The sequence below is a fragment of the Phoca vitulina genome, unplaced genomic scaffold (genome assembly GCF_004348235.1).
Source record: "Phoca vitulina isolate PV1807 unplaced genomic scaffold, GSC_HSeal_1.0 scaffold56, whole genome shotgun sequence".
NCBI classification, from domain to species: Eukaryota; Metazoa; Chordata; class Mammalia; order Carnivora; family Phocidae; genus Phoca; species Phoca vitulina.
The window spans coordinates 234,950-257,781 of NW_022589759.1; the positions used below are offsets into that span (position 1 = coordinate 234,950).

The following is a 22,832-nucleotide window of genomic DNA, read 5'->3' on the forward strand; positions in this document are numbered from 1 at the left end:
GTTTGCATTGAAGAGGAGGTCTTTAAAATGGGGTTGGAGGAAGATCCTGGGTTTCTAAGAAATGCAGGAAGAAGTGTTAACTGTATTTATGTAAACCAGATGTCAGATGGCTGTATGGTGTGTGTATATGTTATTTTAAGATTCTCTTACTTACGGGTGCCTGCGTGGCTCAGTCAGTTAAGCATGACTTCTCTCCGCCTGCCACTCTCCCTGCTCGTGCTCTCTCTCTCTTTCATAAATAAATGAATAAAATCTTTAAAAAAAAAAAAAGACTCTTACTTAAAAGATGTGAATGGCCTGAGAGCCCTTACAGCTGCCATGAAAGTGTTAGGTGAATATTTTTAAGTATTTATTTTTTAAAGATTTTATTCATTTATTTGAGAGAGCATTAATGGGGTGAGAGAGGGAGAAGCAGATTCCCCACAGAGCAGGGAGCCCGATGCGGGGCTCGATCCCGGGACTTCAGGATCATGACCTGAGCCGAAGGCAGACGCTTGACCAACTGAGCCCCCCCAGGGCACCCCATATTTTTAAGTAATGTAGGTATCTACTTAAGATTCATTGCTGTTGATATGTTGTCATTTCATAGTTTTTTCAGCTCTGAAAAATTAAGTCCCTCCTCCTTCCCACTTCAGAGTCTTTCCTCAGAACGCTGCCTTCTCCTCGAGGGGAGCCAGGAGGGTGGCAGAGGCTCCCAGAGGGCTGAAGGGTCCCCGGGGCGGCTCGTGGCCAGCAGTCGGTCCCTTTCCGTGGTCTTGCTGGCACTGGTTTGCCCGGACATCCCCTCGCTGTGCCGGCAGCAAGCACATGGCTGTCCACCTTGAAATAGCAGAGCTGTGGTGCCGAAGGGTAGGCTGATGGCACCCTTCCCTGCTCAGTGTCTTTTCCTTCAAATCTTCTGTTCTTCCCCATTCTCCCTGGATGGAGCCAGCCCCATGGCCAAGCGCACCAGGATGTGGAGAAGGCCATTGCGGTGTTCGAACACACGGGGAAGGTTCCTGTCGCCGTCATGGAGGCCAGGTAGGGTCATGCTTCTTTTTTTTTTTTAGATTTTATTTATTTATTTGAGACAGAGAGAATGAGAGAGAGAGCACATGAGAAGGGGGAGGGTCAGAGGGAGAAGCAGGCTCCCTGCCGAGCAGGGAGCCCGATGCGGGACTCGATCCAGGGACTCCAGGATCATGACCTGAGCCGAAGGCAGTCGCTTAACCAACTGAGCCACCCAGGCGCCCAGGTAGGGTCATGCTTCTTGGAGTTGTCCCATCTGTCCTCAGACCCATGTGGAGCAGGCTGGCTGTTGTGTGTGTGGGTGACCGAGGGTGGAGGTCCCAGCACGAGTCCTGTAGTGAGGTGGTGCAGAGCCCTTGCTGTGAAGCTCAGTTTCTTGAGAAAAGCCAATGGGTATTGTTGAGTAGAGCCCACAGAGAAGGACGAGAATGAGCCTATGGTTGGTTGGTTGATTTATTTTTAGTTTTAATGATTTTATTTATTTGAGAGCGAGAGAGAATGAGCAGGGAGGAGGAGCAGAGGGGGAGGGAGAAGCAGACTCCCTGCGGAGTAGGGAGCCTGATGTGGGACTCGTTGACCTGAGCCAAAGGCAGACGCTTGACCGACTGAGCCACCCAGGCGTCCCAAGCCCATGGTTTTTTGTTTTTTTGTTTTTTTGTTTTAAGGATTTTATTTATTTATTTGACAGAGAGAGACACAGCGAGAGAGGGAACACAAGCAGGGGGAGTGGGAGAGAGAGAGAAGCAGGCTTCCCGCGGAGCAGGGAGCCTGATGTGGGGCTCGATCCCAGGACCCTGGGATCATGACCTGAACCGAAGGCAGACGCTTAACAACTGAGCCACCCAGGCGCCCCCAAGCCCATGGTTTAATAGCGGTTTTTTATTAATGCTTCATGGGTGACCAGTGTGAGGCCAGGACGGAATTGAATAGGAAAATTTTGTTGAATTTGGTGATCCCCAGACATCTGGAACTTTGGTTATTACCAGTGTGGGTAGCTTTTTGAAGGCATCACTTCTCAGAAATGTGAACTGGCTCAAGCTCCCAGGATTTCTAGCTCAGCCCCAAGGAGAATACCCACAGCTGACCTGAAATGACTAACCCAGATCGCATGGCTGTGCCTCTGGCAGAGTGTCTTCCAGATCCTTGGGATGGAGGGTCGTTGCTTCCCCTTGCATGAAATGTCCCGAAAGAGTGAAAAAGAAGACTAAAAGCAGTAGTATGGGGGCACCTGGGTGGCTCAGTCGGTTGAGTGTCCAACTCTTGATTTTGGCTCAAGTCATGATCTCGGGGTCCTGGGATTGAGCCCCGTGTTGGGCTCTGTGCTCAACAGGGAGTCTGATTGAGACTCTCTCTCTCCCTCTGCCCATCCCCCGACTCACACGCTCGCACACGCATTCATATTCTCTCTCTGAAATAAATCTTTAAAAAAAAAAAACTGGTATAATATCACAGCCATGAGACAACCCGCTGGTGCCACCCTGTGAAATGCAGTGAGTTTCTGTGGGAATGGATGTTTTCATAGTTGTCAGTAAGGTGTTCTAACGCTCCTGTCGTCTGTGACGCCTCTGAACCTGCTCTTCTGTGTTGCAGCATCTTCAGGAGATCTTACTACGTGTCTCACTTTCTCCCTGCCCTGCTCACACCTCGAGTGGTCAGTACATGTGGTCACGGACTTGGGGCCCAGGTGGCAGAGAGCAGATGTCTCACTTGAATCCCGTCTTCCACCACAGCTTCCGAGAACCCCTGATTCCAGAGTGGCCTTGATAGAGTCCCTGAGGAGGTACGCAAGGACACCTGTTTCCAGAAGGGTTTTTGACAAATGCAAAGAATTGTGGTGCTTTTGTAGAGAAATGTGTTTTATTTATAAAATTTTTGCTCAAAATTGGTAAAGATTTTATTTTATTATTATTTTTAAAGATTTTATTTATTTATTTGAGGTAGAGCACAAGCAGGGGGAGCGACAGAGGGAGAAGGAGAAGCAGTCTCTCCACTGAGCAAGGAGCCAAAGTGGGGCTCAATCCCAGGACCCTGGGATCATGACCTGAGCCGAAGGCAGACGCTTAACCATCTGAGCCACCCAGGTGCCCCTCAAAATTGGTTAAGATTTTAAAAAGAAAATTAATTCTGAATATCACCACTGAATATCATTTTTCAGTGAACTTTTAGGACTATCATTCTGGGAATTTAAGAAAGTCATGTTATTGGTCCGTAATCATTTTGAAAGGAAAATTTAAGCAAAGAAGGAAAAGAACAGGGAGACATGGAAGCCTCGCCCTACAACAGATTGGGGTAGATCCGGGACTTGCATAGAATATGGAGTCTCGGGCCCCCAGCTCACACTTGACTGGCTTCCCAAGCTTGTCCTTTCTGTAAATCCTGCTTCCTAGTGAAGCTCTTACAACATGATACCTATAAGAAGGTCGAAAAGAGAAAGAGCCTAGAAAGTAAAAGTATACTTTTTCATCTTAAAATAAGACCATTCTCTGGGATCCTTATTTTTATTTATTTATTCATTTATTTATTTATTTTTAAAGATTTTATTTATTTATTTGACAGAGAGATAGAGAGCATAAGTAGGCAGGGAGGCAGGCAGAGGCAGAGGGAGAAACAGGCTTCCCGCTGAGCAGTGAGCCTGATGTGGGGCTCGATCCCAGGACCCCAGGATCATGACCTGAGCAGAAAGCAGCCGCTTAACCAACTGAGCCACCCAGGTGCCCCTTTATTCATTTTTTATATAAAATATTCCAAAAGTACAGAGACCGATGTTAAAAGAACCCATATGCCCCACTCACATTAATGCTTTGCTGCCTTTTTTTTTTTTTTTTGCTTAAAATAAAACAGTACGAGTATTGTTGAAACCCTTCTTGGGGTGCCTGGGTGGCTCAGTTGGTTAAGCATCTGCCTTTGGCTCAGGTTATGATCTCAGGGTCCTGGGATCCAGCCCCGCATTGGGCTCCCTGCTCGCTGGGGAGTCTGCTTCTCCCTCTCCCCGCCCCCTGCTTGTGCTCTCTTTCGTGCTCTCACTATCTCCCTCAAAAAAAACAAAACAAAAAACCCTTCTCAGTCCAGCTCCCTGACCCGCTTTCCTTTTTCCCTTTCTAAGGAAACCATTATCCCGAAGTTAATGTATAATCTTTTTTCTATTTTTATTTTATTTTGTTTTATTATTTTTTTAGTGGGGGGAGGGGCAGAGGGAGAAGGACGCAGGGCTCGATCTCATGACCCTGAGATCATGACCAGAGCCGAAATCAAGAGTCGGATGCTTAACCGACTGAGCCACCCGGCTGCCCCTCTTTTTTCTGTGTTTAGTTTTTCTATTACACATGTTTACAGCTACAAAGGATGTATGTATATGCGCGCACCACACTGTGTCATTCTGCAGCTGGATTTTCACTCATCCTGATGCCCGTGTGCTCTGGGTCACTTATTTAACCACAGCATTGTGGGTCCCGTGGCCTGCAGAATGCCTGCCTTGATTGATTTATCCACCCTGTAACGGAACTCTTATGTGAACTCCAATATAATGTTTTAGTAGCACTTCGGTGAGCATCCTTGGATGTATCTCCATGAAAACTCAGAATCTTTAGTGGAATTTCCTTAATTTGATAGATTAATTTGTGGATAGTTGACTTTGTTATAACTTTTTCCTCCCATGAACATAGTATATCTATTTAAGCCTTTCAGTAGTAGATTTTTCTGTCTTGTAAATTTTTTGTTCAATATACTACTAGGTACTTAGATTTTGTTGCTGTGAAAAGCATATTACTTTTTTGGGGGGGGTTATTGCTGAGGTATAGGTGCTCCCTTATCCAATAACCCTGCTGAACTTACTTCTAGTAGCTGGTTAGTAGATTTTTTTTTGTAGATAATCACATATCTATAAGAATAACAGTTTGGGGCGCCTGGGTGGCTCAGTTGGTTAAGCGACTGCCTTCGGCTCAGGTCATGATCCTGGAGTCCCTGGATCGAGTCCCGCATCGGGCTCCCTGCTCGGCAGGGTGTCTGCTTCTCCCTCTGACCCTCCCCCCTCTCATGCTCTCTCTCTCAAATAAATAAATAAAATCTTAAAAAAAAAAAAAAAAAATAACAGTTTGTCTTTTCCTTTCTCATCTTTATACCTCTTCATTTTTGTCTTACATATTGGGTAGGCTTTTTAGTATAATATGAAATTGTAGGAATAAGAAGCTGTCTTGTTCCTGACTCAAATAGGAATGCTTCTAAAATTTTACCAATACTTTTATTTGCTGTAGTCTCCATATATTTTCATATGCTTTTTACGATATTAAGAAAGTTCCCTCTATGTGAATTTGCTAAGGACTTTTAGCATGAATTAATGCTTTTGTTGCATCTCTTAAAATGGTTTTTTGCTGTTCTGTAATCTGTTATAGGATAGATTACATTGATTTTTTCACTGTCCTTGCAATCTGGATCATTTCCTACTTGGTAATGATTTTTTTATTACAGAGACTGTTGAATTTGAATTAGTGATACTTTATTTAGGATTTTTGTATCTATGTCTCATACTTTTTCACTCATCTTGGCTGCTTTGACGTCAAGGTTGTAGTACCTCATGAAATGAATTGGATGGCCTTCCCTCTTTCCTGTCTCCTAAAACAGTCCGTATAACATAGGGATTCTGTGTTCCTTTAAGTTTGGTAAAACTTGGCTATAAAATCATCTGTTCCCGGTATCTATTTTGGAGGCAGGCTCTTGACAACTGATTCAGTGTCTTGAATGTTTATTGGTTTAATCAGGTTTTTTATTTCTCCTTGAGTTAGTTGTATGTTTCTAGAAAACCATGTGTTTCATCTAAATTTTCAATTTACTGACATAGCATTGTCAGTAAATCCTATATATATATTTTTAAGTAGGCTCCATGCCCGATTTGGGGCTTGAATTCACAACCCTGAGATTAAGACCTGAGCTGAGATCAAGAGTCAGATGTTTAACTGACAGGGCAACCCAGGCGCCCCTCTTTTCTTTTTTTTTTTTTTGTAATTCCTGCTAGTGTTAATTTTGCCCTTTCTTTGTGACTCTCTCTTGTTAAAGATTTGTCTGTTGACATAACTACTTTTTGGTATTACCATACCTGCTGATTTATTTTTTATCTTCTATTTCATTGCTTTTATTTATTTATTTTTTATTTTTTAATTTTATTTTTTTTAAGATCTTATTTATTTGACAGAGACACAGCAAGAGAGGGAACACAAGCAGGGGGAGTGAGAGAGGTAGAAGCAGGCTTCCCGTGGAGCAGGGAGCCCGATGCGGGGCTTGATCCCAGGACCCTGGGATCATGACCTGAACCAAAGGCAGACGCTTAATGACTGAGCCACCCAGGTGCCCCTTTTTATAGGTTCTTAAACTGGTTGTTTAACTCAGTGTTTTATAATCTTTCTTGTGTTTTAATACAGGTATATCTTAATAAATTCTACCTCTGTTACTTTAATGCCTTCCAAAAGTTTCAGTATATAGTTCTTAGATTGTCATTTAGTTATAAAATTTTATTACTTGTGTTATGATTTTCTTATAATTTTTAGTTGTAAATGAATTGAAAAATTTTCCAAACATATAGGTGTTTGTCCCTGAGCTTTTATTGTTGATTTCTAATTATATTATTTTCAAAGAATATGATTAGCTTTTTATGGATTTTTATTAAATTGAGACTTTGTCATAGACTATATACATGTTCAGCATTTGTAAACATTCCCTGAATATTCTTTAATTTGGAGGTGTAGGGTCTGTCTGTTACATTGTACTTGTTCTTGAGTTTCCTGTATCCTGACCAGTTTTCTGTTACTTTGGTTTATGAGTTTATTATGGATGTTGTTGTGGTTTTGTCATTTTCTCCTTGTAATTCTGTCAGATTTGTGTTTATGTATTTTGAAGCCTATTTTATCAGTTGTATACAAGTTTATGATTGTTAAAGCCTTCAAAATATAGCCTTCTCTCTGGATATTTTTTCATTCATTATTATGTAATGTCTTTATTAGGCTTTATTTATTTAGCAGGCTGTTAATGCCAGCTTTTTTTCCTTTTTTTCTTTTTGGTGTTTGCATGGTATGGCTTCCTCATTCGTTGACATTTATTTCTAGGCTTTAAAAAATTGTTTTTGGGGGCGCCTGGGTGGCTCAGTTAGTGAAGAGTCTGCCTTCAGCTCAGTTCATGATCTCAGGGTCCTGGGATTGAGTCCCATGTCAGGCTCCCTGCTCAGTGGGGAGTCTGTCTTCCCACCCATCCCACACCCCACCTCCCCACCCCTGCTTGTTCTCCCTCCTCCCCCTACTCATGCTCTCTCTCGCATGCTCTCTTTCTCAAATAAATAAATAAAATCTTTTAAAAAATTGTTATTGTCATAGTCAAATAAGGATGTAGATTAAAGTGTCAGTTCTATAAAGTTTATTAGGAGAAACAGCCATTCCCCCACCCCTCCCTGCCATTTCTTTTTCTCCAGAGGCAAGCATTTTCAACTCTTTTTTTTTTTTAAGATTTTATTTATTTATTTGACAGAGAGATAACACAAGTAGGCAGAGTGGCAGGCAGAGGTAGAGGGAGAAGCAGTCTTTCCACTGAGCAGGGAGTCGGATGTGGGGCTCGATCCCAGGACCCCAGGATCATGATCTGAGCCGAAGGCAGCTTAACCAACTGAGCCACGCAGGCGCCCCACATTTTCAACTCTTAACTGATTTTTTATATTTATCTCTATATTTCTTCTTTTCTTTCTTTCTTTCTTTCTTTTTTTTTTTTTTTGGACAGCTTATTCAGCCCTCACATTCGGTAGGTAGTTTTGTGGGGTATAGAAATCTGGGTTGGAAATACTTTTCCTCGAATTTTTTAAAGTATTGCTCCATTGATGTCTAGCTTCTAGGGTTGATGTTGAGATACTATGTTTCTGATTCTTTGCATGTGACATGTGTTTTACTCTCTGGAGACTTGCAGTATCTTTGTTGTTGTTCCCTGTGTTCTGAAATTTTACAGCTGTGTATTTTGGTGTGGGTCTAATTTCATTTCTTGGTGAGGCAGAAGGTGGGCCTTTTAATCTGGAAATTCATGTCCTTCAGTACTAAGAAATTTTCTCAGATATTTTAAAATCCTTTGTTAATGAAAAATTTAAGACAGAAAATAGAATAGTATTTATGTGGCACTCACATGCCCCTGCCCCCCCACCACTCTGGGTTGTTTGGAAGCAAACCCCAGGCCCAGATGATGGCAGTAGCTTGTTTCACGCAGGTCTCCTTTCCCGTGTGGCTTCTTCCTGCAGCTCCCACTTCCCAGACATTGGATCGCCAGGATTGTCTTCTGACTTGTTCTCCGTCACATTTTGCATATCTGGTTTTTTGGGTGTTATTTTCTCCTCTTTCAGGGGGATTTCTTCCAGTTTATCTGCCCGACCCTTCTGTCACTGTCTTAGCTCTCTGAGGATGAGTGGTGTCTGAAATGTTCTTTTCTGTGGATTGCTCCATTTCCTCAGATTTGCTCTTTCTTTGTCTTTGCATTGGTTTCTAATCCTGAAGCTCATGGTTTTCCAGTCCCCGGGTGCATGGTGTGCTCCCCTCTACGGGCCGTCCTCTGCCTCGCTGCGGCCTGTAGTGGGACTCCCGCCCTGGGGCCCATCCATCTCCTTCCTTTCCCTGGCCATTGTTTGGGTTTGCAGCACCGTGGGGCGGGCTGCCCTCCTGCCTCACTGCTCATTTTGAGACTTTGTGTCCTGTAGGCCACACCACTGCACGTGTCCCATACCTAGGCTGCCACTCGGTGGTTCCTGCTCCTCTGAACGTCCTTATCACAGGACTTTGTTCTATAATTCTGTGTATTTTTAATGACATAAATTGGGTGTTTTTCTCAGTATTACTCATTAAAAGTAGTTATAAGTTCATTTAAAAAATTTGGAAATTACTCAAACTTTAATGAGAGAAGTAAAAATCATTTATAATCTCACTATCCTAAGGCAACCACATTGGCAGATAGTTGTATATGACAAATTATGAGCAGTAAGGACCATTTGATTCATGTAATGGTTTCTTTTTTTTTTTTTCTAAAAACAGGGTCATACTATAAGGTATGGATAATAGATTATATCATGTATTTTTGTTTTATGATAGCTTTTGGAATTGTGAGCTTGAGAACTAATTTGAGTTGTAACTGACTTGGTTTTCGTGTTTTCTCCTGATCCAGGGCAGATAAAATTCCCCCGTCTCTGTATTCCACCTACTGCCAAGCCTGCTCCACTGCGGAAGAGAAGAAACCAGAACGTAAGGTTAATGGGTCTGTCTGTCCCCAGTATGGGTACCCTTCTGCTTCCCTGGTCACGAGGTGACCACACCTCGGGCCAGTGCTGGTCTGGCTCAGTCAGGACGGACCCCCCCAGCCCGGAGGCCCTGGAAAGTTACCTGACAGGGCATCTCCCTGACGTGCTGCCCGAGGCTGTGATGTGCCTCTGCTTGCCTGTCCTGATTCGGGCGACCTGTCAGACGAGGCTGCCAGGCTTGAGGCCTGCAGTGTTGATTCTGAAGTGGGGTGTCGTGGGGGTTCTGCTTCTTGGGACGGTTGAGTTTGTCTGTAGTGGGTTGGGGATTGCTCAGCTCATGGGGATCAGTGCTATAGACCTAGGTCCGATCTGCGACAGTGTGCGTGAGACAGCAGTGCTTAGAGCCCCTGGGCAGCCTTGCTGGCATGTTCCCACCTATCCCAATGTCTCTGTGCTAACAGGGCGGTGGTGGGAGGCCCATCTGGAGGAGGGCCTGGTTCCTTAGCACTGTCACGTGGTTTCAATCCTCTGACCTTTCCAGGGCCAGCTAGGCTGAATGAGGCTGTGTTTTCTAGTTCTGTCTCCCAAAACCCTTCCTTTTTTACATGCTTGGATGATTTCTCACAGCCACGGAGACTGAGAAAACTTGAGTGGGCAAAGAATGAAGGTCCCAGGTCTCACACTTGTTTTTACCATTATTGAAACAACTCACCTCCGTGCTGGGGATGCCAGGGAGGCTGTAGGACTGCGTCCAGTATGTGAGAGGCATGCTCCTCCCTACCCAGCCCCCTGGCCCTGCCCTGGGGGCCTTGAGAATGTTTTCTGTACTTTATCTGGCAGGGCTTATAAAAGAAGGCTTACGATTTCTAGTTTTATCGTGGTGTCTACCTTGTAAGGCTCACTGCATGTACCCATTTCTTCTCCAGTGGCCCCAGAACTTGAACTTGTTTTGCTTTTAAAGCATGTAGTGTACCTATTTTTTTTTTTTTTAAGATTTTATTTATTTATTTGAGAGAAAGCACAAGAGCATGAGCAGGGTGAGGGGCAGAGGCAGAGGGAGAAGCAGGCTCCCCACTGAGCAGGGAGTCCGATGTGGGGCTCGATCCCAGGACCCTCGGGTCATGGCGCTTAACTGACTGAGCCACCCAGGCGCCTTTGCCTTCCTTTTTATAATGAAAATTGTATTTTGGGCATGCCTGGCTGGCTCAGTCAGGGGAGCATGCGAATCTTGATCTCAGGATTGTGAGTTCAAACTCCAAGTTGGGCATAGAGCTTAACATTAAAAAAGGAAAAAAAAAGAAAGAAAGAAAAATTGTGTTTGAAGAAAATTTTTTTAAGAGAGCGCGAGCACATGTGCAAACAGGGAGGGGCAGAGGGAGAGAAAGAATCTTTTTTTTTTTTTTTAAGATTTTATTTATTTATTTGACAGAGAGAGACACAGCGAGAGAGGGAACACAAGCAGGGGGAGTGGGAGAGGGAGAAGCAGGCTTCCCGCTGAGCAGGGAGCCCGATGCGGGGCTCGATCCCAGGACCCTGGGATCATGACCTGAGCTGAAGGCAGACGCTCAACGACTGAGCCACCCAGGCGCCCCGAGAGAAAGAATCTTAAGCAGGCTCCACATCCAGTGTGGAACCCAACATGGGGCTTGATCTCATGACCCTGAGATCATGACCTGAGCTGAAATCAGAAGTTGGATGCCTAACCAGCTGAGCCACCCAGGCGCCTCAAGAAACATTTTTCTTTTACAAATTTGTGATCAGATCTAATCTTTTTTCGTAAATCTATGAAATATATGTTGAGAACTGGTAATCATCTCTTGTATACTAATTCTTAGCTTTTTTCTTTACATCTTATTTTTTTTAACATCCTGTTAAAAAAACAGTATGACAATGTTACTTACAAGTTTGAGAAATGGAATAAATTGTCACCCATCCACAATCCTGTGTCCCCACCCAGACCCCCTCACCATGCTTCTGGTCCTTTTTCTTTACGTACGTGTTTTTCACTTTTATGGCATGTTGTGCATAGAACCATGTTTTTTCTTAAACCTTTATAAACACGTTTCTGATACGATGATCAGTGCCCAGCAGCGCGGCACCTCGTCTGGGGCCTCTGTCTGCTCTTCTCACGGAGGAGCCACGTCCAGTTGTGTGTGTCCTGTCCTCTCCCAGATGCAGCCCCAGGGATGAAGGCGGAAGCCGGGGGCTGTGCGGAAGAACCGCTGGGACCGCTCGCCGCTGCCCTGAGAGAGCTCCGAGCCGCCATGGCAGACCCCTCTCAGTATGACGGTGAGGGCCTGGCTGCGGGCAGGGCGATCTGCAGCGGGTGCCCGTGGGCGGAGTGGGCGTCCAGCCGCGCCCGAGCTCAGGTCAGCCCGGCCGCAGCACCGGCGGGTCCGTCGTCAGGCCGTCCCAGAGCCTTAGCAGAGATGAGCACTCCGCGGTTTGACATCCCAGCAGGCCGGGTGGTGGAGAGGGGCGAGCCGGCGCTCCTCGGCTGTGGTTGACGGGCGGAGACGCCAGCCCTTGGCCTCTGCTTCTGCACGACCGGTCCCTGCTACCCGGCGCGGCGGCGGTGCTCGTTTGTGGAGGGAGAGCGTGACGGTTCACGTCACCTAGTCGTGCACGGCGGTCCGTAACATGAAACACGGACTTCTACTGAAGACGTTGTTGTTGGGAAAAATGCAGAATCTGAAGTAAATCGTATTTTTATCCAGGAAGTGTAATAGGTTTTTATATACTATGAATCCATTGTACTCAAGCCAGGACAGGACGCCCTGTGAGAGCCTCCCAGAGGAGATGCTGATAACGCCACCTTAGTGCCCCTGCTCCTGGCGCACGGGTCCCCGGGGCCGTGGCCTCTCAGAGCTGCGCTCCTGCGAGTTGGGCGTGTGGGGACGGCGAGGCTGGGGCGGAAGCCCGGGGCGTCAGCGGGACTGCCGGCGGGTCAGGTCGGCCTCGTCCCCAGCAGCAGATTGCCGTTTCCAGCGGGCACGGTTGGCCCATTTGTTCCCTGGCCTCTGGCGCCGAGGCTGACGGTGGGACGTGGAGCCCCGGGCAGAATGTGCATAAATGGGGTCTGTGGTGGGGAAGGAACACATGGACCCCTCAGATAACCCGTCGAAAGGCAGTGGGCGGCCCCTGTCCCCGTTCTGCCCCACCGCGTGCCCGCGCACCGTCTCAGCAGCGCCACCTGCCGTGTGGGAAAAGCAGTTTGCACCGCGTGGCTGCTGGGTGTGCGCGGCCCGGCCCTTAGCGGCAGGTGTGGCCCCCGGAATGGGGGCTGGGCTGCTTCTCCTGCAGAGCCGCCCCGGGTGCGGTCGGGGGTGGGCGTCAGCGGCTTTCCTGGGCAGCTCACCGTGTTTCTCCATTTGCAGTTCTTTCCGCTCACATGGCAGTTGTCTCTGAACGGCTCAGCTCCGCCCTGGGCCTGGGCGAGGAGGACGGCAGCTTGGAGGTATCGCAGGCCCAGCTCAGTATCCTGGCTCCACACTTGGAGCACCAGGAGCAGGAGGTGAGTGCAGGATGCCTACAGCAGGCTGTGGAGCAGGGATGGACTGCAGACAGTGCTCGGTGCACAGTTCTCCTCCCCAGGAAACCAGACATCCGGGAGCTGGGCATGCTCGGCCCAGGGTCAGCCGGCCCCGGCCTCTTTGTGTACAGACTCTTTAAATTTCCAAAGAACGTGCAGCAGATGCTCTTTGTGGCCCCAAAGCCTAAAACTGTTCACTCTCTGGGGCTGTATAGACGAGGTGTGCTGACCCTGTTCCCTGTTGTGAAGGTTCGTGGCTGGGACTGTGGGACTGCTGCCCAAATCCTTCAGGATTTGGGAGTGGGGTTCAGCTGCCGGTCAGCGTGATTGTTTCCTCAGAGGCGTAAACAGTCCGGCTCATGCACCTTGCTCTCCGGGACTCTGTGCCCTCAGTGACCATTTATCTCTCAGATCGCGGACCTCCTGTTGACGTCTTTCTGTCAGAACCTGATCGCAGCCTCCAGCTTCACCCCACCAGACAGGTAGGGGCTGCTGATTCTCACTGGGTGGTGTGGAGCTGTGTGTGGGGCGGCCTGGGTGCTCGGAGCAGGCCTCCCTGGTGGAGTGGAGTTCCTCCCTGTCTTCCCTGACGAGGACGGGGAGCAAGGCTGCCATTCCTAGTCCAGCTCTGATCCTGGGACCTGGGTCCTGCCTTCTGCCTTAGGACCGGTTGGGGGTCCCAGGCGGGGTGGAGGGGCCGTGCTGACTTTTATCAGGTGCAGACACGGCAGAGGTTAAGCATCACCACGGGAGACCCCGCTGTTGGGGGAACAGCCCAGTTCTTTCTGAGGCCCCCTGGGCGTGAGTGCTCGTGCAGCAGAGCCCGTGGGAGGGCCGTGCAGGGCCAGGACTGGCCGGACTGCTGGTCTCGGCGGCTCTGTCTCCAGGCAGGGCCCCTGGGCTGCTCGCTTCGTGACAGCCATGTGTGGACGCAGGCTCCTCCCTGTTGTGCTCACCCGGCTCTGCCAGCTACTCCGTCACCAGGTAGGGCTGCCGCCTCCTCCGTCTGGGAAGTGGGCTCCGCCCTCCTTGCTGGAGAATCACCGTCTCCCATTTCAGGGCCCAAGCCTGAGTGCCTCCCACGTGCTGGGCCTGGCTGCCCTGGTCGTCCACCTGGGCGAGTCCAGGTCTGCGCTCCCAGAGGTGCATGTGGGTTTTCCTGCCCCTGCCAAGAGCCTCCCCATCCCAGAGTTCTTCAGTAGCCTCCTGACGTTCGGAACCGCGGAGACCTCGCTCTTCTGCCTCAAGTGAGCTGCCCCTCCCGCCTCTCCGCTGTGCCTCTCCCCTCTCCACAAAGTAGCACATTCTCATCACATAAAACTGGCCAACACACACGCTCCGTAGGTGATCACTCCTTAACATTTGGTATATGTCTCTCCAGAGTCTTTTATGTCGTGTTTATTTGTGTGTATTTCTTAGTTTACAAAAATGAGATCATACTACCTTAAAAGCTGCCTTTTAAGACATTAACAGTAGACCGTAGCTATCCTTCCATGTTGTTCAGCCATCTTCTGTTGGGGCGAGCGTTACTGGGTTTTGTCTTGGGGGCGCCTGGCATCCGGTTGGACCCATCCCTCTGGCTGGGTTGCTGGGCTTCCCTGTGGTGAGTAGCTGTTTTTGTGGGGTAAGTTCCTGCACATGGAGTTGCCCAGTTCAAAGCAACTCATCTGCAGGGGTTTTGAGACCCATCATTCTAGAAGTTTGTGCTAGTATACACCCCCACGCTTCCCTTATACACCACTGTGGGTCAGACCCGTTCCAGGAACCAAATCCCTGCCCTTCTGTGTGGGGGCATCTGGCAAGTTGATAGCGTGGCGCATGCGGGGTGATAGGTGCTGGGAGAGGTGGGCTGGTGTCAGTGAGTGCGGCCGCCCACCCCAGGGAGGGCAGGGATGGGTCCCCACGTGCTGAGGGCGGGGCCCTGTGAGTCTAGACTTACTCGGCCTGGGGTGAATGGACGGAGCGTCAGGGAAGAAGCCAGGAGGCTCCAATGGGTTGTTTGCTGGGACTGGGATTGCGGTTCATGGACAGAACTGACGGAAAGGCATAAGGAATTAGAGCGGGGAGAGACATGCACTAGAATGCCTGCCTTGGACCCCTGAGCCCTCCACAGCGGGAGGCAGAGCCGTCCAGCCTCTTACAGGCTTTTGGCAACACCGAGAGCCCCCACTGGCAGTCAGTCCTGAAGGTGCCCTGGTCCCCCTTCCTTCCCCGGCACCTTCCTGACTTCCCCTGGGCCCTGGGGTCGGTCTCTTCGACACTTGACAACCCGGGGAAGGGCTTCCCCTAAGGCTGAGTTTAAAATTGGGCCTGCTTGTGCCTGGTTCCGCAGACTTCTTTCAGGGAGGAACAGTGAATGGGTGATGGTACGTCAGAAGCACTCCCAGCCACATCTGACTTGATTGCTTTTGTTCTGGCCGTGACTCTACGTGTGGCGAAAGCAAGCCCGTACTCGCACAGTCTGACCGTTGCGGTGTTTTCTGGGTCTGGGCCTTCAGTGTGGACGGAGCTCAGACCCATGGGTGTGACACAGGAGTCAGTTCCCGAGGGCTCGGGAGCCGGCCTGGCCCAGAGCTGAGGCCAAGACTAACCCTCTGGACATCTGCTTTAGAATGCAGTCAGATCCCTTTTGTGAAATTCACACTTATATTTATTTCATCCCGTATGTTGCATGCACCACATTTCTACATTCTGTTTTCTGCTTTCAGATTTTGTACAGCGGTGATTTCTTACTTTTTGTGTAAGTCTTCTTCCCTGTCGCAAGATATTTTGTACAGCTGCTTATCTCCAGCCCTCATGAAAAAGGTAGGTCTGTCACTTCCCTTTCTCCATTCTGTGAATCTCCAGTTTCATGCAGGTTTCTAGCGAAGGTCCAGTTGTCTGCTCTCTCCCTGCCCACATCTCTGCACACTGTGCTCCCGGTGTATCGGACTGTCTCCTGGGAGCTGCCTCAGCTCTCTGCTGGGGCTGAAACTGCCTTTTTCTTCTGTCCTCAGACTTAAGATGAAGGGGGGCTGTAAGATGACAAAGGCTACAAATGTTCCTCCTTTTTTTAATAAACAGATACTGATTTTTGTAAAGTTGGTATATTAAAAGATAAATATTCATGAAAAGTATCTTTCTATTTAAAAAAGAATTCTGATGTTCTCAGAAGACTTATCTCATCTATTGAATGTTGTATTTATTTACCGGACCAGAGAAATTTAAAGATCTTATTTATTTATTTTAGAGACAGAGAGAGAGAGAGAGAGAGCAAGAGTTGGGGGAGGAGCGGAGGGAGAGAACCTCAAGCCGACTCTGAACTGAGCACGGGGCCCGATGTGGGGCTTGATCTCACGACCCTGAGATCATGACCTGAGTCAAAATCAAGAGTTGGATGCTTGGGGCACCTGGGTGGCTCAGTTGTTAAGCGTCTGCCTTCGGCTCAGATCATGACCCCAGGGTCCTGGGATCGAGCCCCGCATTGGGCTCCCTGCTCCGCGGGAAGCCGCTTCTCCCTCTCCCACTCCCCCTGCTTGTGTTCCCTCTCTCGCTGTGTCTCTCTCTCCATCAAATAAATAAATAAAATCTTAAAAAAAAAAAAAAAAGAGTTGGATGCTTAACTGACTGAGCCACCCAGGCGCCCCAAGACCAGAGAAGTTTAAAGATGTGTGTCAGAAACCTTCGGTGGCAAAAGTGAACTTGGAGTGAGAACGGAAACCAGTGTTATTCCTTTGGTGGAGTTTTAAGGAACATCTTGTGAAGTTGAACCGCAAACTGAGTTCCAGGCTCCACATTAGAATGCACTGAGAAGCCCTAAGCCCTGGTCCTGCCTGCGGGTTAAGCGCCGTCGGGACACCCATGTGCTCCTGTCATTGGTGTTGAGGAGCTTAGTCCCAGGTGCCCACGGTTTGAAGCATGGAACAGAGATTAGGAGAGGCGGCCCAGACAAGTTTCTGGTCCCACCTTGCCAAATTCTGAGGGGGGTCCCAGTGCCCTCCCCTGGTCCCCCCGAGCAGCTCCTAATGGCAAACGTACATGAACTCATGGACATTCTTGTGCTTATCCAGTTGGCCCCCTCCTAGAGTGGGAAGACCAGTGCCAGCAATGGGCTGGGAAGACCGCCGGCCGCCGTGGTGGGGGACCATTTAGAGCCAGCAGTTCTGCCTCTGGGGGTTGCGCCCCGGGGACAGATGTGCGCCAAGATTGGCAGACTGGGCTGGTCACTGGGACGCCGTCAGTAGCTGAACGCAGGGCGCCCAGAGTGCCCCGTGAGGGGTTCGCCGGGTCACTCCAGGTGTCCACAGGGTCCCCACGCTGCCCGCCCTGCAGCACACAGCCAGTTGACCGTCTCTCTCCAGTTCCAGTTCGTTATACTCAGACTGTTCTCAGAAGCCCGGGAACCCCCCTCTCAGGAGCACCCGGCCGGCCTTCCCTGGAGACTCCTGTGCCTGCCGACTGCCGACTGGCAGCGAGCCGCCCTGTGTCTGTGGAAACAGAGAACCTTCCAGGAACTGTTGAAGCAGAAAGAATTTCACGTAGGTCCCACTGCCCCTTTTCCTGCTTCTCGCCTCGTCCTAACGCACAGGGTTTTGCGGGTAGCTGTGGGGTTTCCTGAGGACGTGGTGGGCAGGCAGGCGGGCCTGACGCTGGAGCAGCGCAGAAGTGGCTTGGGTGGAAGTCGTTGCTGGTCCCACTGCAGAGTCACACGTACTTGTAATTTCTTAAGACAGAAAGATCATGTCTACTCTGCCCAGTTTCCCGAGCACGAACGTTTTAAGGGTGAATATAAATGTATCTGGAACATACCTGCCAGGCTGCAATTTGGGGTTGCACTTCTCTGAGCATAGTCCCGGGGAGCCTTGGCCTGCTTCAGCCAACATGCCTGTGTTACTAGTCTGCTACCTTTTCATAACTTTTCGTTTACTCACCTGGATGTTGGTCTGCTTATTTTGGTCCTTAGAGAAAAAATTCTGAGTTGTTTTATTATGTATTCAGTTCTTTTATTAATTGTATCAGTTACCCCAGAGCAGGTGTGACCGTGTTTGCTGAGCATAGTAAGTGATGCTGGTGCTGTAGGGAACGCTCGCCGCCCACACGCAGCTTGGCGGGTATCTCAGCGGGCCGCCGCCCTCGGCGTTCGGGTGATCGTGGACGTGCTGCTCTTGGGTTCCCATGCGTGTGTCCCCGAGCAAGGGACTGCTCTGTATTGCCAGGCTTTGGTATTTACAGACAGGGAGCGCGCTGCACACGTGTTTGGGATGTGCTCTTACACACAGTGTGAGGTCTGAGGTTAGTCCGTGTTGATGAGTGAAACTGTTCCAAGAATTGTAAAATAAGAAATATGCTACCATGAGTATTTGAAGCATGTTATTACATCGAGTTTATTCTTCCGTGACTTTGCCCAACTCCACCGAACTAGAAAACGATTTCTTTCCTGGTGTTGTTGTGCAGTAACCTGAGCGGTTTGCAGAGGCCACAGGTTCACTGTTCAAAACCAGGCAGTGTGCTAGAGAATTCAGTTTCAGAGTACCAGTTTGAACGGTTTTGGTGAGCTTCACGTTCAGAGTTAGATTAAGCAATATCTGAGTTCCCCATCAGGGCTTGGTGCCAGGACCTCAGTCTGACGGCGGGAAGCGGCGTGAGCATAGAGGCCAGCGTAGGCCCTATGTGAGGGCCCTCCTGTGAGGCTTCCAGCCGTGACGTCCGCAGTCGCGGAGCGGTGACAGCAGACTGTTTCCGAGCTGACCTGTGGTCTCTGTGTCCCGTCCGCACTGTCTGTTCATGTCGTCCTTTTCTCTCAGTTAACTTACAGAGACTGGTTACAGCTGGAACTAGAAATTCAACCTGAGCTTGATTCTCTTTCACATACGGAAAGGTAAGTGTTGAAAGGGTTCTGCCTTGGGGCGCATCTGACTTGATTTTGGCTCAGGTCACGATCTCAGGGTCCTGGGACCGAGCCGTGTTGGGCTCCGTGCTCAGTGGGGACTCGGCTTCTCCCTCTGATCCTTCTCCCCGCCCCCCCCCCCCCCCCGTGCACACGCACTCTCTCAAATAAGTAAAATCTTAAAAGGGGCGGGGGGGTCTGCCTTTCAAAATGCTGTCAGGTTTTCTGCATCAGTCTTGAAGTCTAAGTCTTCTCATTATATCCTCAATGTTCAGTTTAACATATAACCTATGAGCACAGTTTCATGCATTCATTCCTTAATTCAAGAAACATCTATTGAGTTCCTCCTGTTTGCCAAGCACTTCTAGAATGTTCTTTTTTTTTTTTTTTTAAGATTTTATTTATTCATTTGAGACACAGAGAGAGAGAGAGAGAAAGCATGAGCAGGGAGAGGCAGAGGGAGAGGGAGAAGCAGGCTCCTCGCTGAGCCAGGAGCCCGATGCGGGGCTCGATCCCAGGACCCTGGGATCATGACCTGAGCCGGAGGCAGACGCTTAACCATCTGAGCCACCCAGGCGCCCCTTCTAGAATGTTCTTAAAAGTGGGGGTGCATTGTGATAAGACAAGCCTGCCCTTATGGCACCTCTGTGCAGACAGGGGCACTAGGTGGTGCCCTTCCGCCCTGATGCCGCTGACTGGGCACTGTGCCAAGCAACTGCACACACGTGTACGCCTCAGTGGGCCTGGGGAGAAGCTGGCGGACAGCTAAGACGGATCAGGACCCCGGACAGGGCTGTGAGAACGGGTCCCAGGGTGGGGATGGCAGGGGCAGCAAGTGTGCTTCCCCTGGGTGGGAGAGGAGCGGGGAAGGCCGGGTGTGGTAAGGGGCTGCCGTGGAGTCCTGACCATCCGGGGTCCTGCTGAAGGAGCCTGAGATGGTTCTCAGCTGGGTGGCCAGCCTGCGTCGGTCTTGCGCGTGGGAAGAACACAATGGCAAGCAGAGGGCTGGCCCTGAGTTGGTGGCATGAGAAGCAGGTAAATCAAGGTCTGAGCTCCTGTGGGTCCCAGGGCCAACTCTTCAGACCAGGGGGAGGTGAGATGTGTTGTTCTGGGCATGAAAGAGGTGCTGACCTCTGCACCCTGGGTGTGGGGGTTCGGAGGTCAGGGAGGGAAATGTGCTGTAGATAAAATGGAGCTGGTAGGGCACAGGGGCCCCGGGGGCATCCGAGGGCAGGGATCAGCGTGAGCCACCCTGAGCCACTGTCCCTGCGTGGTCAGAGATGTGTCTCACATGCATGGGATGCTGTCTCGTGGCGTCAGGTAATAGAAGGAGCAAGTAGAAATAAGAAAGTCGCGGGGCACCTGGGTGGCTCAGTTGGTTAAGCGACTGCCTTCGGCTCAGGTCATGATCCTGGAGTCCTGGGATCAAGTCCCACATCGGGCTCCCTGCTCAGCAGGGAGTCTGCTTCTCCCTCTGACCCTCCCCCCTTCATGCTCTCTCTATCTCATTCTCTCTCTCAAATAAATAAATAAAATCTTTAAAAAAAAAAAAAAAAAGAAATAAGAAAGTCGGAACTGTGGAAAGAATAACTGCTTTTCCAACAAGATAGAGGTTTGCTTGCTCCTTAGGGCTGTGCCCAGCCACCTGTGAGTGCTTTCTGCATGGGTTTGCGTGTCCTAGGGTCTCCCCTCCCTTCCCTCCTCCTCCTCTATTTCCACTAGGAAAAGAAGGAATTCATTTTCTAGTGTGAGGAACTGTAATAAGGATTTCTGACACCCAGATCACAGGATGTTGAAGCTGTGCTTAGACCTTTTCTTTTTTAATTCTACAAGTAACACTGCAATACATTCTGTCCAGGCTTCAGATGGTATGGGTAGAGCACCAGCCCTTTCTCACCCGTTCCTTGCCCATTCGTGGGTATGTGGAAGCGTCTTACTTGGGTGTGGCTCTTTCTGTAGAAGTAGACTAGTGTCAGTGGTTCTCTGGCTGAGGCTTTCACTTGGTTCATCCTCAAGACCGTTCCTGTGAGCACCTGCAGAGCCTGGTCCAGATCTGGACACCTTTGCTGGTAGACGCTGGGATAATGACCCAGGGGGATGGCCCCTGAGGGGGTCTTGATTGTGGCAGAGGGCGTTCCTGGAGCCCCGACCCCTCAGATTTAACCCCCTGCTGGTGTGCCCCGGGCTGTGGGCTCGCTCTTCGGCCACAGGAGGCACTGGTTTGCAGCCTTTCTCAGCACAGACCTTGTGTTGCTGTTGCAGGTGGGACTTCCACCAGTGGGCGATCCACGAGCACTTCCTCCCCAAGCCCTCTGCTGCAGGGGGCTGCGATGGGCAGCTGCAGACAGCGTGCACCGTTCTTGTCGACGTGCTGATAGACTTCTGCCAAAGGTTAGGAATGCTGATGCCAAAGGGCGTCATACTCTTAATTTTGGTAGTTCTAAGAATGGGGTTTTTATTTCTCTCAGTCTACTTTGTGTTATACAAAGCACAGTTGAACATATCCTGATAGCAAGTCTGAGTCTATCTGAAGTAAAGGTAAGTTTTCAGAATCCGTTTTCTTCGTGTATAGAGCTGCCAGTGGCAATGACTTGTCTTTCTGCTTTGTCACCTGGCACCTGGGTCATTAAGTGTAAAGGGTGGGGCAGGTAGGCCAGCAGGTGGCAAGCGTCGCAGGTGCCTGAAACATGGACGTGGGCTGGCTGCCATGGGGCAGAATTCCATAGCATGCAGGCTGTGTTGGGTTTGGGTTCCTGCTCAGCTAGTCTCGGTTAGTCTTTGTCCTTGTGATTGTTGTGTCAAATTGGTGAGTAAAATCAATTCCATTTTCCACATTTTAGGTGACAAATATTAAATCATAGAAAACAAATCTTGTTACCCTCAAAGAAACACAGTCCATGCAAATGGTTACTGAAGACACAAGGAAGGACAGGTGCCTTTATGTTTCCCACAGTCCCTCTGTTCTCCACAAGGATCTGTAAACACATCACCTCGTTAGCAAAACTCTTACAAGTCACACCACATTGCAATACAACTAATAGCACTGGAGTTTTTCCTAGTGGTGCTTGGTGGCTGGGAGTAACACCTATAGTACCAGGCAGCTGAGGTTGGGGCCAGTCCTCTTGTCCTTCATTTTTCTCTTGGGAGGGAGAAGAGTATGTGTGCAGAGAGTGAAATCAGTGAGTGTCTGTGCATTCTTTCCATGCCCCCCTAACCCTGGAATCCACTTTCTGTCTAAGCCTTTGTCAATCCTAGTACATTTCATATAAATGGAATCACACAAGCATGTGGTCCTTTGTGTGTGGCTCACTCAGGACAATGTTTTCAAGGTTAGTCTACATAATAGCATCTATCTGAACTTCATTTCTTTATTACTGAGTAGTATTCCATTGAAGGATGGACCACATTTTGTTTATTCATGATGGACATTTGGGTTTTCACTTATTGACTGAATAATTCTGTACAATTCTGTGTGCAGACTTTTCTGTGGTCCTGTGTTTTCATTTTTCTTGAGCATATGGCTATGCATGGATTGCTGTGTCATATCTTTTTTTTTCTTTCAATTGGCATTTTTAAAAAATTAATATACAATGTATTATTTGTTTCAGGGGTACAGGTCTGTGATTCATCAGTCTGTTGTGTCATATCTAAACTTTTTTTAGGAGCTGCCAGACTGTTTTCCAAAACTGCACCATTTTACATTCTCACCAACAGTATCAGGGTTCCAGTTTCTCCACATTATCACGAACATAGTTATTGTTATCTTTTGATAATACCCATTCTAATGGATATGAAATGGTATATTTCATTATGGTTTTGATTTGTTTTTCTCTGGTGGCTAATGATGTTGAGAATCTTTTCATTTGCTTATTGACAATTTGTGTATCTTCTTTGAGAAATGTCACATCCTTTGCCCATTTTAAGATTGGGTTTTTTTACTGAGTTTTAAGAGTTCATGGGGCGCCTGGGTGGCTCAGTCGTTAAGAGGCTGCCTTTGGCTCAGGACATGTTCCCAGGGTCCTGGTATCGCTCCCTGCTCAGCGGGAAGCCTGCTTCTCCCTCTCCCCCTACTTGTGTTCCCACTCTCGCTGTCTCTCTCTGTCAAATAAATAAATAAAATCTTAAAAAAAAAAAAGTTCTTTCTGTATTCTGGATACCAGACCCTTATCAGATATGAGATG

General features: G+C 48.8%; 1 protein-coding gene across 1 annotated transcript in view; it reads left to right on the forward strand.

Annotated features, from left to right (window-relative positions):
• The window catches only part of FANCA (FA complementation group A), a 56,564-nt gene that overhangs the window by 23,607 nt on the left and 10,125 nt on the right, over nt 1-22,832 (forward strand). Inside the window, exons 18-30 of the mRNA XM_032389810.1 lie at nt 932-1,020; nt 2,599-2,659; nt 2,739-2,788; nt 9,181-9,257; nt 11,426-11,542; nt 12,631-12,767; nt 13,197-13,267; nt 13,673-13,769; nt 13,845-14,032; nt 15,494-15,590; nt 17,126-17,302; nt 18,569-18,642; nt 20,914-21,042. Of these exons, the coding sequence (XP_032245701.1) occupies nt 932-1,020; nt 2,599-2,659; nt 2,739-2,788; nt 9,181-9,257; nt 11,426-11,542; nt 12,631-12,767; nt 13,197-13,267; nt 13,673-13,769; nt 13,845-14,032; nt 15,494-15,590; nt 17,126-17,302; nt 18,569-18,642; nt 20,914-21,042 (1,364 nt within the window). The remainder of the gene's footprint in view (nt 1-931; nt 1,021-2,598; nt 2,660-2,738; nt 2,789-9,180; nt 9,258-11,425; nt 11,543-12,630; nt 12,768-13,196; nt 13,268-13,672; nt 13,770-13,844; nt 14,033-15,493; nt 15,591-17,125; nt 17,303-18,568; nt 18,643-20,913; nt 21,043-22,832) is intronic.